Here is a 14,770-nt window from a genome sequence, read left to right on the forward strand (position 1 = left end):
TATAACTCATTTCATATGCCCTCAGCTCCCTTGATGGACCAAATTCACTGGGTGTGGTCTAGACTGACCACAAAACCTCCCAAGCCTAGTCTAGTGTGGCTGGACGCTGGGTGGCCACCTATCCACTGGGAATTATAATCTTTTTTTTTGTCTTTTTCATTTTTATCGGTACCAGGGATCAAACTCACGACCACACACTTGCAAGGCAGATGCTTATGCTGCTGAACTAATTCCCCAGCCCTGGAGTGAAAATCTTAAACTCTAGCTGGGCCCGTGCTGATGTGCTGGAACTCACCTCATGAGCCCCAGTTTCCCAGATTGAACAAAGGTTGCTGGCCATGGCCCACCCAGGCCTGAAACCTTCAGAGCCAAGTCTAGTGTGGCTGGAAGCTGTGCAGGGACTTAACCACTGGGAGTGATGATCTTAAAATTTCCTGTTTTGGTTTCTTTTGTCATTGATTTTCAATTTCACTGCTATGTGATCTGGTAATTTGCATGGAATATTTCAAGTTGTTTACATATACACAAGTTTGATTATGAGAAGTATGCTTTCTATTTTAGAGAAGCTGAAAAGAAAGTGATGCTGTAAGGTGGGACACCTAGTATATATCCACTACATTCACTTTTTCAAAATTTGGTTCAGTTCTAATACTTATTTGTTGGCTGTTTGTCTAGCTGACCTGTCTATTTGTGTCAATGGATGATTGAGATCTTCAAAGTAACCATATTAGTGCTTATGTGCTTTTTCAGGTTTGTTAAGATTTGTTGCATATAGTTGACTATGATGTTGTTTGTTGTGTATATTTTGTGCTGATTATGCTTTCCTGTTGAATTGTTCCATTTCCAAGGATGTAGGGACCTTTTTTCTCTCTCTCAATTCTTCTTGGCTTGAAATCAACTTTGTCTGCAGACACAATAGCTGAGCCTGTTTTTTTCAGGTTCCTATCACATGGATTATTGGTTGCCATCCTTTGACTCTTGGTCTATGAGTTGATTTTGGAATTCATTGCATTTCTTCTGTGCAGTGCACTGTTGTTTCTTACTTCATGATCCATTGTATCGATGTGTTTCCTTTGACTGATGAACTGAATAGAAGGCCCATTGATCATCATAACAGGTGTATATTGACTTGTCCTTACCATGTTATTTTCCTAAAATAGGCTCTCTTTTTATCCCTTGAGCTTTACCACTTGCTCTGCCTGACAGCTTAATTTTGTGGATTTCGTGGAGTTATACTTTTTTTTCTGTTTCTAAAGTGTCCTTCGGAAAATTTTGAAGTCCTAATTTTGTGTTCATGTATTTTATCAGTTCTTTGTCATGGAAATATTTTATGTTCCCATTGATTTTGAAAGATAGGTTTGCAACAGATATCAGTTTGGATTTAAGATCTTTTGGAGCAAGGCACTTGACACCTTTCACTCCAGGATCTCCTTGACCTGAGGGTTTATGTTGAGAAGTCAATTGTGCTTATGATAGGATTTCCTCTGTATGTAATTTGTTTCTTTTTTCTAAGAGCTTTTAATGTTGTGTTTTTGAATTGCATTTCTTGAATCTTGACCGTCTTATGCCTTGCTGTGGGTTTTCTAGTCATAGATAGAGTTCTATTTGACTAACTTATAGGTGTGTCAGATTCTTTTATCTTGGTGAGAAGTTTTCTGCCATGGTGCCTCTGATCAGTCTTTTTTTGTTATTTGTGCTATCTCCTGCTGTTTTCATCATCTCTAACCATTCTTATGTTATACTTCTTCACATGATATAGCACCTTCTGGATGGACATCTTATCATTCCTTTCTATTTTTAGGAAATCTTTCTTTTCATAATTATTAACCAAAAACATGTGTTTGGTATTTGACATTCTGTTCTCACATTGGTTTATTCTGCTGTTTATACATTCAGTGAAAGTTTCAATATTTTGGATATCTCCCTGAGTCTCTTGTATGAATTCCATTATGTATCTATGTTGGTCTTCATGGTTTCTCTCATTTTCCTAAGTTCCTCTATTTATTAATCTGTATCTGGTGTACAGTACCTAGGGGTGTTTTCCATTATGGCCACTATCTGTTTGTTTTCTATCAAATCATTTCTGATTTAGTTTGATCTAGATCCTTGTTAATTTATTTTGATGTGATCATTTCAGACAGTCACGGTAGCTGGCTTTTGAGTGGTCCCACCTCCGTTCCCCCTTGTCTTGCCTTTGTTTCACTGATTGTCTGGAGTTGCACTTGTGGAATTGCCTTCTCATTTTCTAATTTTCTTTTTCTTAGTTTAATTCTTGAGTTGATGCTTCTGAATTGCCTATGGTGGATATCCTGATTGCTGTTATTTAGAACCTTTAGGAAATGACTACTGAAAGTGTCTTCCAGGTGTAGACCGCTTTTGTGTTTTCAGTTGTGTTGTAAGATCCTACCTCTTCAATTTATGAGTTGAGTAGTTGTTGCCTTGTTGGCCCATCCTCTGGTCACTTTACACTGGCCCACAGCGTTTTCAGTGACCATTAGGCAATGTCAGTCTGGGAAGGAAAGAAAAAGAAGAAATTAAAGAAAGAACAGAACAGAAACACAATCACCAGAAAACCGGAAACCATGTTTACATTCATATAAAGAAAAGGTCAAGCATAAAAAGCAAAACAAATAATGAGAGAGAGAGAGAAGGAAACTCTCCTCCCCAAGTTGCATCTCTGCTATCACTGGTAGAGAAAATGTGTAGACAGAATCTAGGTCCATGCTGATTTATCCCAACAAGCCAGAATTTGCTTTATGGTGAGGTAGTGCATAATCTCAGTGAGCCTCAACTTTATTGCCATTGACGTTCAGGGCACTTTCCATTCATGAGGGTGACACCAGATTTTTTCAGCCTGCAGCAGTCAGTGTCACTTCTGTGGTCTTGAACTTAACTGAAAGCCAGGAGAGGAGACAGTGGTTTTTCTGAGTTTGAAGCTCAGTTGGCCTCTCTTGAAAATGACCAGTCTCTCACAAATGACCAAATCCATACCACTCACCAGGATGTGCAGTCTATAGCATCTGTGTCTCTGCAAAGGTCTCTGGATTGCCAGCTTTCACTCTGTGATTTCAGGCTAGAGTGCTTCCTCCCCCAGGATGAGTACTGCAACAGTGACAACGTGCCGCCCATCACCTTCCAGGCTCCTCTTTATGAGCTCTGTTCAATGATCTCTGCCCTTTGTGCTCTTGATCCAGATTAGTGTGTCAGTCATGCAGCATTTGTTTTAATGCAAAATTTAATCAGGGGTGTCAATGTTCCTTAGCAAAGCTGCCTAGAATCTTGACAGAAGAATAAAAAATGCCAAAATTAGTGTAATAACAACTTCAGTATGAAAGAATCAGATTTCATACAAAAGAGCAATGTTTTAGATAAAGTAAACTGTTGATCTTTTTAACTTCAGCATCTAGGTTTGTTTAGTAACTCTAGTTATGAGCAAATGATTGATCATTAGCTATTGTACACTGTGGCTTTGTAGTATCTGAGGACTCATCTGATTGTAGGTGTGTGTGCATATGTGCACATGTGTGTTTTGTCAGTAGTTGTACGTAGTCGTCAGAATATTCTGACAGCAGAATTTCAGGCCTATAATGTCAGAGCACAGGCAGCAGAGATCTGGTGTGGTTGCCCTAATTTTCTGAGGATGAGGTAGGTCAGAGGTGCCATTCAGATAATGGGAAAGCACTGGGAATGAGCTCGATGAAGAAAGCAAATGGTTTGGCATGTTCCTTAGAGGCTGTTTCCAACAGGTTAAATAGGAATAATGGTACTCACGACTCATCAAATAGTCCAGAGGTTCAGTGCTGTGAGACATTCAGTCTCTTCTGTGGTCATTAAACTGGATAACAGGATAGTGAATAAAATATTTCAGTATGTTTGCAAGATGAAATCTGAGAAAATATCTCCCTAAGAATTTTCTGTGCATGAGAATGAGGAGTAAAGGGCAGCATGTGCCCATTTCTTTGTAAAGTAAAAAGCTTCCACTTTCCTGGGAAAGATCTGTGGATGTTTATATTGGTACCCTATAGTATTTGAACAAGTGTTTGTTTTGTTTATTTGGGGGGGGGGTACCTGCATTAAATTCACGACCTTGGACCTGCCTCATACAAGAGGTGCATTGAGTGGTGTCCCTGGCCCTTGTGCATTTTCCTGCGTAGATTTTTTTTAACCTTGCATAACACGTAGCCATTGCGCTATAAAAGTTATCTTAAAAGTCTTCCAATTGCCTGGGGAAAAACTCAGATTATGGGCGAGAAAAAGTGTTAATGGGGGATCTATTGTATTTATACTGGCTCTCATTAATATTTGTACAACTACAATGTGACCCTGCACATCATATTCTATGGAAATACCAGCATAGGCGAAGCATCCGATGCTTCACAGCTTCAGTGCTCTGAGATACTGCCAAGAGATCTGCACTTGTTAAAGCAGATTGCAGAGGAGCAGAAACAGCCCCCACGCAAGCTCTTTACCTTGAGTTTCTGTCCCTTGCCCTGATCCTGCTACAGTTCCTGTTACTTCTGTTTCTTAAAAAGGGCAGGTCACTGTGATGCATATTGTAAGAACCAATCACAGACAGCAAAGTGCTCTATCTCTGTACTTCCTCAGGGTAACCCGATAAAGACCTCTTTCCCTGCGGCTTCGTGGCTGACTTGATAGAAGTATTGGTTTCTTGTTTTTGCCTGTAAGTGTTAGTAAATCTGCCTCTGAATCTTGTGTGTCCTTTTGGCTTTTCTACTTACCAGAGCAACAGTATGGGAGAAAAACAATTGGACGCAACTTGGAAGGGGAATGTTTTTTACTTGGAACTTGTGCTTCACAGGACTGACCAACAGGTGTCAGCAAGGGGCTGTCTGTTTTAAAAGTAATGTTTGAAATCTTGCCCTGCCTGGAAAGAGCTGTGCTCTTCTAAGAAACACAGTGGTTAGAAGGTTTTTAACAACCCGCCCTAACGGTCAATTTAATGCTCATTCAACACTTTAATTTTACATTTGTGAAAGGAAAAGAGATTCTTAAAGCACTGTCTTGGCTCTAGGATCTCAATTTCTCACCCTTCCTATGTGTCCCCCTCTCTCAGTCTCACTCTGTCTCTCTGCTTCTGTCTTTGTCTCTGTCTGTTTTCTCCTCTCTCTCTCTCCTTCCTACAGGTTACTCCTACTCCACAGCCTCCATTGTAGGTTTCTCCTTGTGTCCTGACTTCTGAGAATTGGGCTGCCTTTTAGGTCCCAGTCTGTCCTCATCTACTTACCATCATTTCCTGGTGACCTCACCTCTATCCCTATATTTGCATCTTCTAGTTCAGATCACTTCCCAGAGATCTAGCATCTCACATATACAAGGGTTGAGTGGAGGCCTGGGGCCATCTCACCACTGGAAATATGCTCCCCTGCAAGTCCTTAGTTCCCCTTGTTACCCAGTGTTGCTTTTTCTGCCTTCCCATTGAAGGAGGCTTCTTGTAAATTCTGTGATGGATCCTTTCCAAATATAAGGCAGTCTATGATTTGCTTGTTCTGCCTCAGTTCATGTCCAGGATGTCAGAAAACTTACTTGTTCTGCCTTTAAACCATGACCAGAGCCTTCCCACCTTTTGAAACACCTGGTGCAAGGTCTGGAAAAGTAAGCACATGCTGCCTTAGATAATGGGATTAGAGAACTTTTTAATGTTCACTTTCAATGATGTCTGAAAGGCCAAAAATAGCAAAGAGATATCAATTGTTCCTATTATCAGACTCTTCATTTCTATTATCTTACATTTAACTTTGACCTGGGGTTTTAGTGCAGAGGCACAAATGTGTGCCTGGCAAACACGAGGTCATGAGTTCAATTCCCAGTACCAAAACAAAACAAAACAACAACAAAAAAACCACAAACAAGAACACCACAAAAAAAAAAAACATTTAACTTTGAGGATAGTAGTGGTCCTGGAGGATTATCACAAATGGAAGAAATGGAGCCTATTGAGATTTATCAAGCATGTCTCATGAGGATGAGGGGAGGTGAGAGGCACCTGCCTTAATTCTGAAAATGTCAGGTCTGCATGTCTTTTTTTCCAATAAAAATCTTTTTACAAATGATCCTTGTGGAAACTAAAGCTGCATATGTGCTTGTGATGGAGAACAGAGCCAAAGATTGCCCATAAAAAGCAAGGAAAATTGCTACTAATTGCTGTGAGAAATTTTCTGAGCATTTGTTTGTCTCCTTGATAGGTAGCTGTAATCCTGGATATCACCAAATAAGGATAGACCCAACTTCTCTGAGGTCATCCTCAGGTACCTCGAGGCAGAATCACAATTTGAATGCTCACCTTTGCTGTGCTACATTGACTAGACAGACATGACATGACTGAGGTTTCTTTAGGCCAGGACTTTTACTCACCATGGAGTCAGTAAGACCAAGAGCCCTGCATGAGGCACCACTTCCGATGATCTATGGAGTCACACAAAGCCCAACATTGCAATACCAGAAGTGATCCCTTTAATGCTGCCCTCTGGAAATGGGCGCAGCATCATAGGAGTACCAGCTTGGCTGAAAGGAGAGTCCATGGTGACCGTTTCCCACTGGATAATCACAATGTGAGAAAATTGCAAGAGAAATTTCCAACTGTGGAGGCCATTTCTAGCTTGTTGGTCATTTTAGCAAAATTCATGGTTCATTTGGTTTGTATTTTTTTCAGTTTCATAAAACAACAGAAGTTTTAAGGCACTAAAGAAGCTCTGGAGTTCAGCTCCATTCTCTCTCTGAGTCAGCTTCCTCACCAGAACACAGATCCTGGCTGTTGTGTTGTCTTCCTCATTCTCTAGGCAGGGCAGAGACCTCAGTTACAACTTGTTTTTCTGATTCTTCAGCCTCTTCCTCTCACAGAGAGCAGGCTGCACTCTGCTGCTCCCCAGACAGCAGTGCAGGAGGGCAGCTGGGCCTCCCCAGGCAGGGAGGTTTGTGTTCGGGGCTGTAGCACTGTGCGAGGTTCATGTGTACTTTGCACACAGTAATAAACTCCAGCGTCCTCAGCCTCCACCTTGCTAATTTTGAGGACAAAATCTGTCCCTGACCCACTGCCACTGAATCTGTCTGAGATACCAGAATACCGGTATGAAACCAGGTAAATCACACCATGTGGAGCCTGGCCTGGCTTGTGCACAACCCAATGCAAATAGGTATTTCCATTACTAGAGAGGAGGCTCTGGCTGGACCTGCAGGAGATAGAGGCCGGCTCTCCAGGGGCGATGGACAGAGAGAGTGGGGTCTGGGTCATCACAACATCTCCAGTGGATCCTAAAATGATGAAGAAAAAGGGCAAATCACATACAAACACCATGAGTCATTTACCTAGCTTTTGTTTTCTTGTAAGTATTGAGCTACATTATATTTGTAATTAATTTAAAAAGAAAATTTTTAAATTTTGAGATAATTGACAGGATATCTAGTCACATGATTCCCTCTAGAACTCATCTGAGCAGCCCTATCTTTCTTTATGGCAGTCTTCATGAGAGGACACCTCCTGAGTCCTTTGGGGATTTTCTTCACTTGCTGATCTAAACTCACACATCCATGCTTCAAGTCATGGATGCACATCTCAGTTATGTACAGAATTCAGCCAGGCAGCAGAGCATCCCTGAAACTCTCCCTCACTTCATGTTCCTCCTTATCCCCCTGTGTCCTTACCAGTGATACAGAAGAGTAGCAGCCCCAGGGGCTGAAGAGGGAGCCTCATTTTGAGAAACTGAACTGAAGAGTCCTGATCAGGCAAGGCCAAGTTAGTGTCAGATTTTATCTGAGACTTGCTTGGGAAGGTCCACCCTGGAGACAAAATGCAAATTCCCTGGTGGGTGCAGTGGTGCAGAAGGAGTGAAGTGCATGATGGGAGGTTTCCCTTGTGTGCCTAGTGGTATAAAATATCCTCTTTGTTGGGTGTTTTGCACAGTGTCGTAAGTGTCTGCCTTGTGAGCATGCAGATGTGGGTTCCATTCCAGGTCCCAAACAAAAATAAACAATCCAAAATCTGTTCTAAAATGTCCTCTGAATGGGGAAGAAAACAATAGAGCTACAATTTATGCTGTGTGCAGCAGTGAGTGCAAGGATCCCTTGGAAAACGTGTGTCTGCAACACAGACACACTGCTCAGGGCTCTGCCCATCCAGACAGGACTGCAGTCTCAGGATACAGGGGATGTGCAAATCAGTCTCTGGGATGGGAAGTGTCATGGCTCTTAGCCTCCTGGAGGAGAAAGATGCAATTTTCTCTTCATGAGAACTCGTCTTTAGCATTTTCTACCTGAGCAGCAGGTAGCAGAGATGAGGAGCCATTTTGCTGTAACCAGTTAACTTTCATAATCTTACAAACAAGTATTAGAAATAGTCTTGAAGCTTACCTAACAATTAGATGACACCAGAGCAGTAAAATCAAAAGCTATGATACACATACATGTAGCTGTCTTCAACTTGGAAATCAGTAACTCTTTTGAAGGCAAGAGGAAAGGACAAAAAAATAGAACTTACATAGTGGATGTAAAATTCCTGTGAATAGATTTTGAAATCAGTAAATATCTGGTCAAGACTGCTGTCTTGTAGATATGTATACACACACACACACACACACACACACACACACACACACGCACACACACCAGATTTATCAAAATCTTTGTTAGGGTACTGTTTCTCTTGCTTTTATCCAAAATGAATGAGGAATAATTTATGCTACTCTCTTGTTAAATATTCCTAAAGCATCCTTCTCATATCTACATTTTTTAAATAGATATTGGGTAGCCATGGTCTATGGTTTAAAGAGCCATTCTCAATAACAATGTCACGATTGAATCCAGTGTTTTAATGTCTCAGGGCAATTTGAACCAAAAGCTGACATGGTCCTGGATGTTTTCTGAGTTGGTCACTGTGGAAAGGGGGTGAGTTCGAGACTTCTTCCAAAGCTGTGAGAGAGTAAAGCCATGCTGTCATTAGTCTGTAAGTTCGTTTTTGTGTATGGCAGCCCAAGAGCTGCAGTGTGCCTCTCACACATTTGGGAAAGTGTGTTTGTGGTAAAAGAAGTAAATAAGGATTCTGTAGTGTGCAATTTTATTGTAAATAAGGACTCTGGATGTTCTTATCACTATGTGTGTGTGTGTGTGTGTTGGGGCTTAAATCGAGGAAGCTCACACTGAGCTACGTCACCAGTCCTTTGTATTTCTCTGACTCTGAGACTGGGTCTCATTGTGTTGTTCAACTGCCCAGTTTCTGCCCTGTCCATCCTGGGCCTCAGCCTCAGTGTGCTGGGCTGACAGTCATTCACTATCTGTCTTGGGTGACTTTGTCTTCTGAATGTGTGGGCTTTTTCCAAACAGTCTGAGAAGTTGGAAAGTTCACTTGTTGGACTGATCTGGTATCTTAAACCCCCATTCCTCATTTGTATCACAAGAATCATTAGTAAATGAAATTAAAGAAAATAAATTTCATCTCATTGGAGCAGTCACAATACCAAGTTCTAAAGCTTAATGCATATGCGAAGGAGACCACAAGTGGTTAAGTTCAGACTTGGACACACTAAGTCAGCTTTCACATTTTTTTCCCTGGAAATAGGAAAGTTTTAAAAATTACACAGCACATGAAGTTTGGCTGTGTTCTATGGAAGTGTTCCAATGCCTCAGATGAAACTACAAAAGAGTATAAGATTTTATTTTAATATTTCATACCTAAGAAAATAACAAGCAATAGTCTGTTGACAGCAAAATAACAGATAATATTACATTGATTAAATAAAAGTAAAACACCAGTTGATTGTGAATAATACGTGTGGCTGGATTATAAGGATGATTTGAATGATTTACAATGTGTATAAAATGTATTGAGCTGATTAATTTTTTCCTGTAGTTTCCTTCTCTTTTTATGTAATATCAGGTTTATAATTTATTTCCTTGCTATCCTCTCAGAAGTCCCAAATCAGAAGTACGGAAAGAGCCTTTTGCTGTCTGATACTTTCATTGGTACTTAGTTTATCTATTCTATTTTTAATTCCCAAAGGGTCTGACTTTGTGGTCCTTAAATAGGATTCGTGAGCATTTCTGTGTAATTTCCTGGCTATGTCCCCCTCCCAGACAGGTTGTCATTTGGGCACCTTTGCCCCAAGGCTATGTGCAAACAAGTTCGAGCTTTGAATTTGAGTGGTACCAGAATGATGGAGTCATTCTCAGGCCCACTGTGTTTTTTTTTCCCCTGTGGAGGAGGTACGGTGATCACTTCAGACCCACGGTGAGATCCTCAGCTCATCATCTTAGCCATCCTGTGTAAGTCACTGATTTTCCCCAATGACGTGATTTTTTATTTGAAGTTAGATATGATCCAACTCTCATGTAAAACACAGAATAATAATGATAAAAACTCTTTTCTCCCCAAAACAAAAGAAAAAAATCTCATATCAAACTAACTCTCTGCCTAAAATATGCAGCGATCTCTTAGCCCTGATTTACTGTCACGGTCCCTATCCCCATGCTTGGCTGCCATCCTTGGATTCTGGGGCAGGACTCTGAAAACTCCTCATGTCGCGATGATCCATGCACACAGATTCAGGGAACACTGGTCTGGCTATGGATCTACATTAGACTCGCTCTCTCTCTCTCTCTCTCTCTCTCTCTCTCTCTCTCTCCTTTTCTTTCGTTCTTTTTTCTTACCTAGCTTCTTTTGTTTTATTGTGGTGTGTTTGAGACAGACCTCAGGACCTCTGCACTGCATTGCTAGTTAATCACTGCTGTGAATTACACCTACAGCCTGAAATTGGGATTTTCCTGAGCTGCAAGTAGATCCAGTGTGTTCTTCCCTGCCTGCTTTCTACTGTCTGACAGTATATCTATTTTGATTTCATGCATGTTCTGGTATTGATTTTTTAATGGGGTGTGGCCAGTGGGCTGATGAGAGGAGAATAATAAGCTTGTGATATCAGGTATGAGAAGAGAGTTGTTGCAGTGTACAGAATGGCTTGTGTGCTATAGATGCCTGATGATGGGGGTAGGAAAGAGGATGGATTCAAATCAGAGGAAGAACACTGGGAATGAAGTTCGATGAACTAAGCAAGTGATCTTGCAAAACTTATTCTGCGGAAATAATGGTACACCCGTGGTATGTGATTCTTCACTGCTTCAGTGCTGTGAGATACTGCAAAGAGATCTGCACTTTTTAAAGCAGATCACAGTGTAGCAGAAAAAGCCCACATACCCACAGCTTGAGTTTCTGTTTGTTGCCCAGATAGCAGTGCCTGCTACAGTTCCTGATACTTTTGTTTCTCAGAATAGGCAGGTCACTGTGATGCCCAGGTGGTCAGTATGACACATATTGAGGGACCAATCAAAGACAGCCAAGTGCCCTACCTCTGTACTTCCCCTTTGTAACCTCACAAAAGCCTCTCTCCCTGAGCCTTTGGATCTCACATTTTTATAAGAACTGATTTCTTGTCGCTGCCCCAAAACACAAACAAATCTATCTCTGGATCTTGTGTTGCTGCCGTGTTTGAGTTTGCTATAGCAACAGCATGGTAGAAGAAAACGTTTCAAGGTAATTGAAAGGGGAATGTTAGTAACTTTCCTTGCCCTTCATAGGACTGACAAACACATGGCAGGGTGGGGTCAACTCTTATAAAAGTAATGTTTGAAATCTGGCCCCTTCCCCAAAAGAGCTGTGACCGCCTAAAAGACACAATGTTTTGGCCATTTATAATATCCTGTCCTAGAAGTTATTTTGATGTTCATTCAGCAGTTTAATTTTACATTTGAGAAAGAGAATCATTTTTAAAACTTTGTCTTGGCTCTATAGGATCTCCTTTTTTTCCCCTTTTCTTGGTGCGTCTCTCTGTGTGTCTCTGTCTCTGTTTCTCTTTCCCCCTTCCTCCCTCTCCCTCTTTCTCTCTGAAAAGAAGTGGCCCTGTAGAATTTTCTCGAAAAGAAAGAAATGGAGGCTAATGATACTTAGGAAGATGGGTGGTGTTGTGAGATGAATGCCTTAATTTTGACAGAAATTAGTCTGCATGTCTTGTTTGCTTGTAAAAAGTATGGAAAGAAAGATCTTTATGGAGAATAAAGCTGCATATGTCTTTGTGAGTGGTACTGAAGAATGGAAGCAAAAATGGCCCAAAAAAACCCTTGTGTACTTGCTGCTAAGTGTTATGAAGCATTTTCTGACAAGTTGTTTGCCATCATCGCATGATAGCTTTATTTCCGGGTATCACCAAATGAAGATTCTTCAGCTTCTCTCAGGTCATCCGCAGTATATAATGAGGCAGAATCACAATTTGGCTGCTCACATATGCTGTGCTACATTGATGAGAGATGTGACAGGACTGAAGTTTGTTTTGTCCAAGAGCTTTAATCTTCATGGAGGCAGTAAGACCAAGAGATCTGCATGATGCATCACTTCCAGATGATCCACTGAGTCTCAGGACAGGGGGATGGCTCTGCAGGAGTGACAGACAGGCTGAGGGGACATGCATACTCATGATATCCCCAAGGGAGTCTTCTCCATCCTTCTACCTCTGTGCCAGACACTCAGCAGAGCACACATCCCAGCTGCTCTGTTGTTTCCTTCACTCTTACTACTGGACAGAGGCCTCAGCTGCAACTTGTTCTTCAACCTCTCTCTCTCACACAGCGCAGTCTGTGCTGTGCTGCTCCCCAGAGAGCAGTGCAGGAGGGCAGCTGGGCATCTCTTGGCTGGGAGGTTTTTGTTTAGGGCTGTGTCACTGTGGTAGGATGTTTTGTATCTTGTAAACAATAATAAACTCCAGTGTCCTCAGCCTCCACCTTGCTGATTTTTAGTGTGAAATCTGTCCCTGAGGCACTGCCACTGAACCTGTCTGAGATGCCAGGAAACCAGCTGGAAACTTTATAAATCATGCCCTGAGGAGCCTGGCCTGGCTTGTGCAACATCTAGCTCAAATAGGTGTTTCCATCACTATGCAAGAGGCTCTCACTGGACCTGCAGGAGATGGAGGCTGCTCTCCCGGAGAGATGGAGAGAGATTGTGGGGTCTGTGTCATCACATCTCCTGTGGATCCTAAAATGGTGAAAGAGAAATGCAAAATCATGAATCAACTATCATGGTTTTCTCTTTCCTGCCATTATCAAGCTAAAGTATTGTCATATACTTTATATATATATATATATAAATATATATAAATATATACTTTATATATATAATATATATATATATATTTTTTTTTCTAATCACAAGAATCACAAGAATCCCTCTAGAATTGGTATGAGCAACCCTCTCTTTCTTTTTTGGAAGTCTTCCTGATAGGTCAGGTCCTGAGTCCTTTAAGAATTTTCTTCACTCTGATCTAACCTCACACACCCATGGTTCAAGTGAGGGCTGCACATCTCAGGTGTGGACAGAAATCATTTGAGTGGCAGTGGGACCCCGAGGCTCTCCCTCTCACCTCATGCCCCTCCTGATATCCCTGTGTCCTTACCAGTGATCCAGAACAGTAGCAGCCCCAGGAGCTGAAAAGCAAGCCTCATTTCATGAAACTGAACTGAAGAGTCCTGATCAGTTAAGGGAAAGCTAGAGCCAGCTTATATCTGAAACTTTCTTGGGAAGGTCCTCCCTGGGGACAAAATGCAAATTCCATGGTGGGTGCAGTGGTGTAGAAAGAGAGACCAGCATGGTGGGAGGCTTCTCATGTGAGCCCAGTGGTATAAAATATCTCTGCATTGGGAGGAAAACAATAGAGCTACAGTCCATGCTGTGTCCGAGTCTCCATCAGGTACAGAATATTCAGGGCTGTGCCCATCCCAGACAGGACTGAAGTCCCCAGGATATGGGGGCGTGTGCAGATCAGTTTCTGGGAGGGGAAGGCTCGTGCTTCTTAGCCTTGGGAACAAAGAAATTCTCACTTCATGAGAACTCATCTTAATATTTTTTTAAATGTAAGATCTGATAGGAGCAGGTAAACTCTCATCATCTTATATTTATAAGTATTAGAAAAATATTTTATATGATTTAGAAATTAAATGATATAAAAGCACCAAAGTTAAAAGAAGTATGATACAGAGTAAAATATTTATCTTCAAGTTGTAAATTTGCTTCTCCATGGAACGCAAAAGGGAAAAGGAAAAAAATATATGCCCTACATAGTGGATGTGAATTTGCTTGTGAATAGGTTTTGAAATTTGTAAATTTCTAAGGATGCCTGTTTCCTTGTAGAAATGTATACACACAGTTGCCCACAAACACACACATTCTGGATTTATCAAAACCTTTCTTGAAGAAAGATTTCTCTTGATTTTAACATACAATGAAAAATTGTACTACTGTTCAGAATGATCATAAAATATCCTTCTCATATCTACTGTTCCTTTTAATAGATATTACACAGCTATAGCCCATAGTTTAAAGCAATATTCTAAACGTCAGAATGTCACCATTGAATCAAGGTTTTTACCATCTCAGAGTAATTTGAGCCAGTGACTGACATGGCCCTGGAGGGTATCTGAGGTGGTCACGTGGAAAGGGGTCAGTTTGAGAGTCCCATCAAAGCTGTGAGAGAGTAAAGCCACGCTGTCACTGGTCTGTAGGTGAGATGATGGGTTCAATGAGGGGAAGAGCACTGGAAATCAAGCTCTATGAACTGAGCAGGTGACCTTGCATAACTTATTATGAGGAAATAATAGTACATGGGAGGCATCAGGTTCTTCACAGTTTTGACTCTGAGGTTTTACAAAGACATCTGCATCTGGTCATTTTTTCTTTTACTCAGGAGATTATTTCTACTTTAAATTCCTTTAAAGCTTCCCG

At 41.2% G+C, this 14,770-nt stretch overlaps 1 long non-coding RNA gene and 1 gene segment (V, D, J or C); one reads left to right on the forward strand and one right to left on the reverse strand.

Annotated features, from left to right (window-relative positions):
* The window catches only part of LOC134473005 (uncharacterized), a 38,646-nt gene that overhangs the window by 21,098 nt on the left and 2,778 nt on the right, over positions 1–14,770 (forward strand). The gene's annotated exons all lie outside the window — the stretch shown is intronic.
* LOC134473004 (immunoglobulin kappa variable 2-29-like) lies at positions 5,927–7,849 on the reverse strand. The segment is given in 2 exon segments: positions 5,927–7,269; positions 7,660–7,849. Coding segments are annotated over 2 exon segments (480 nt in total).

This window comes from Cavia porcellus, unplaced genomic scaffold (assembly GCF_034190915.1).
Source record: "Cavia porcellus strain 051 isolate PalLab524CR breed Dunkin Hartley unplaced genomic scaffold, mCavPor4.1 scaffold_25, whole genome shotgun sequence".
Lineage (NCBI taxonomy): Eukaryota > Metazoa > Chordata > Mammalia > Rodentia > Caviidae > Cavia > Cavia porcellus.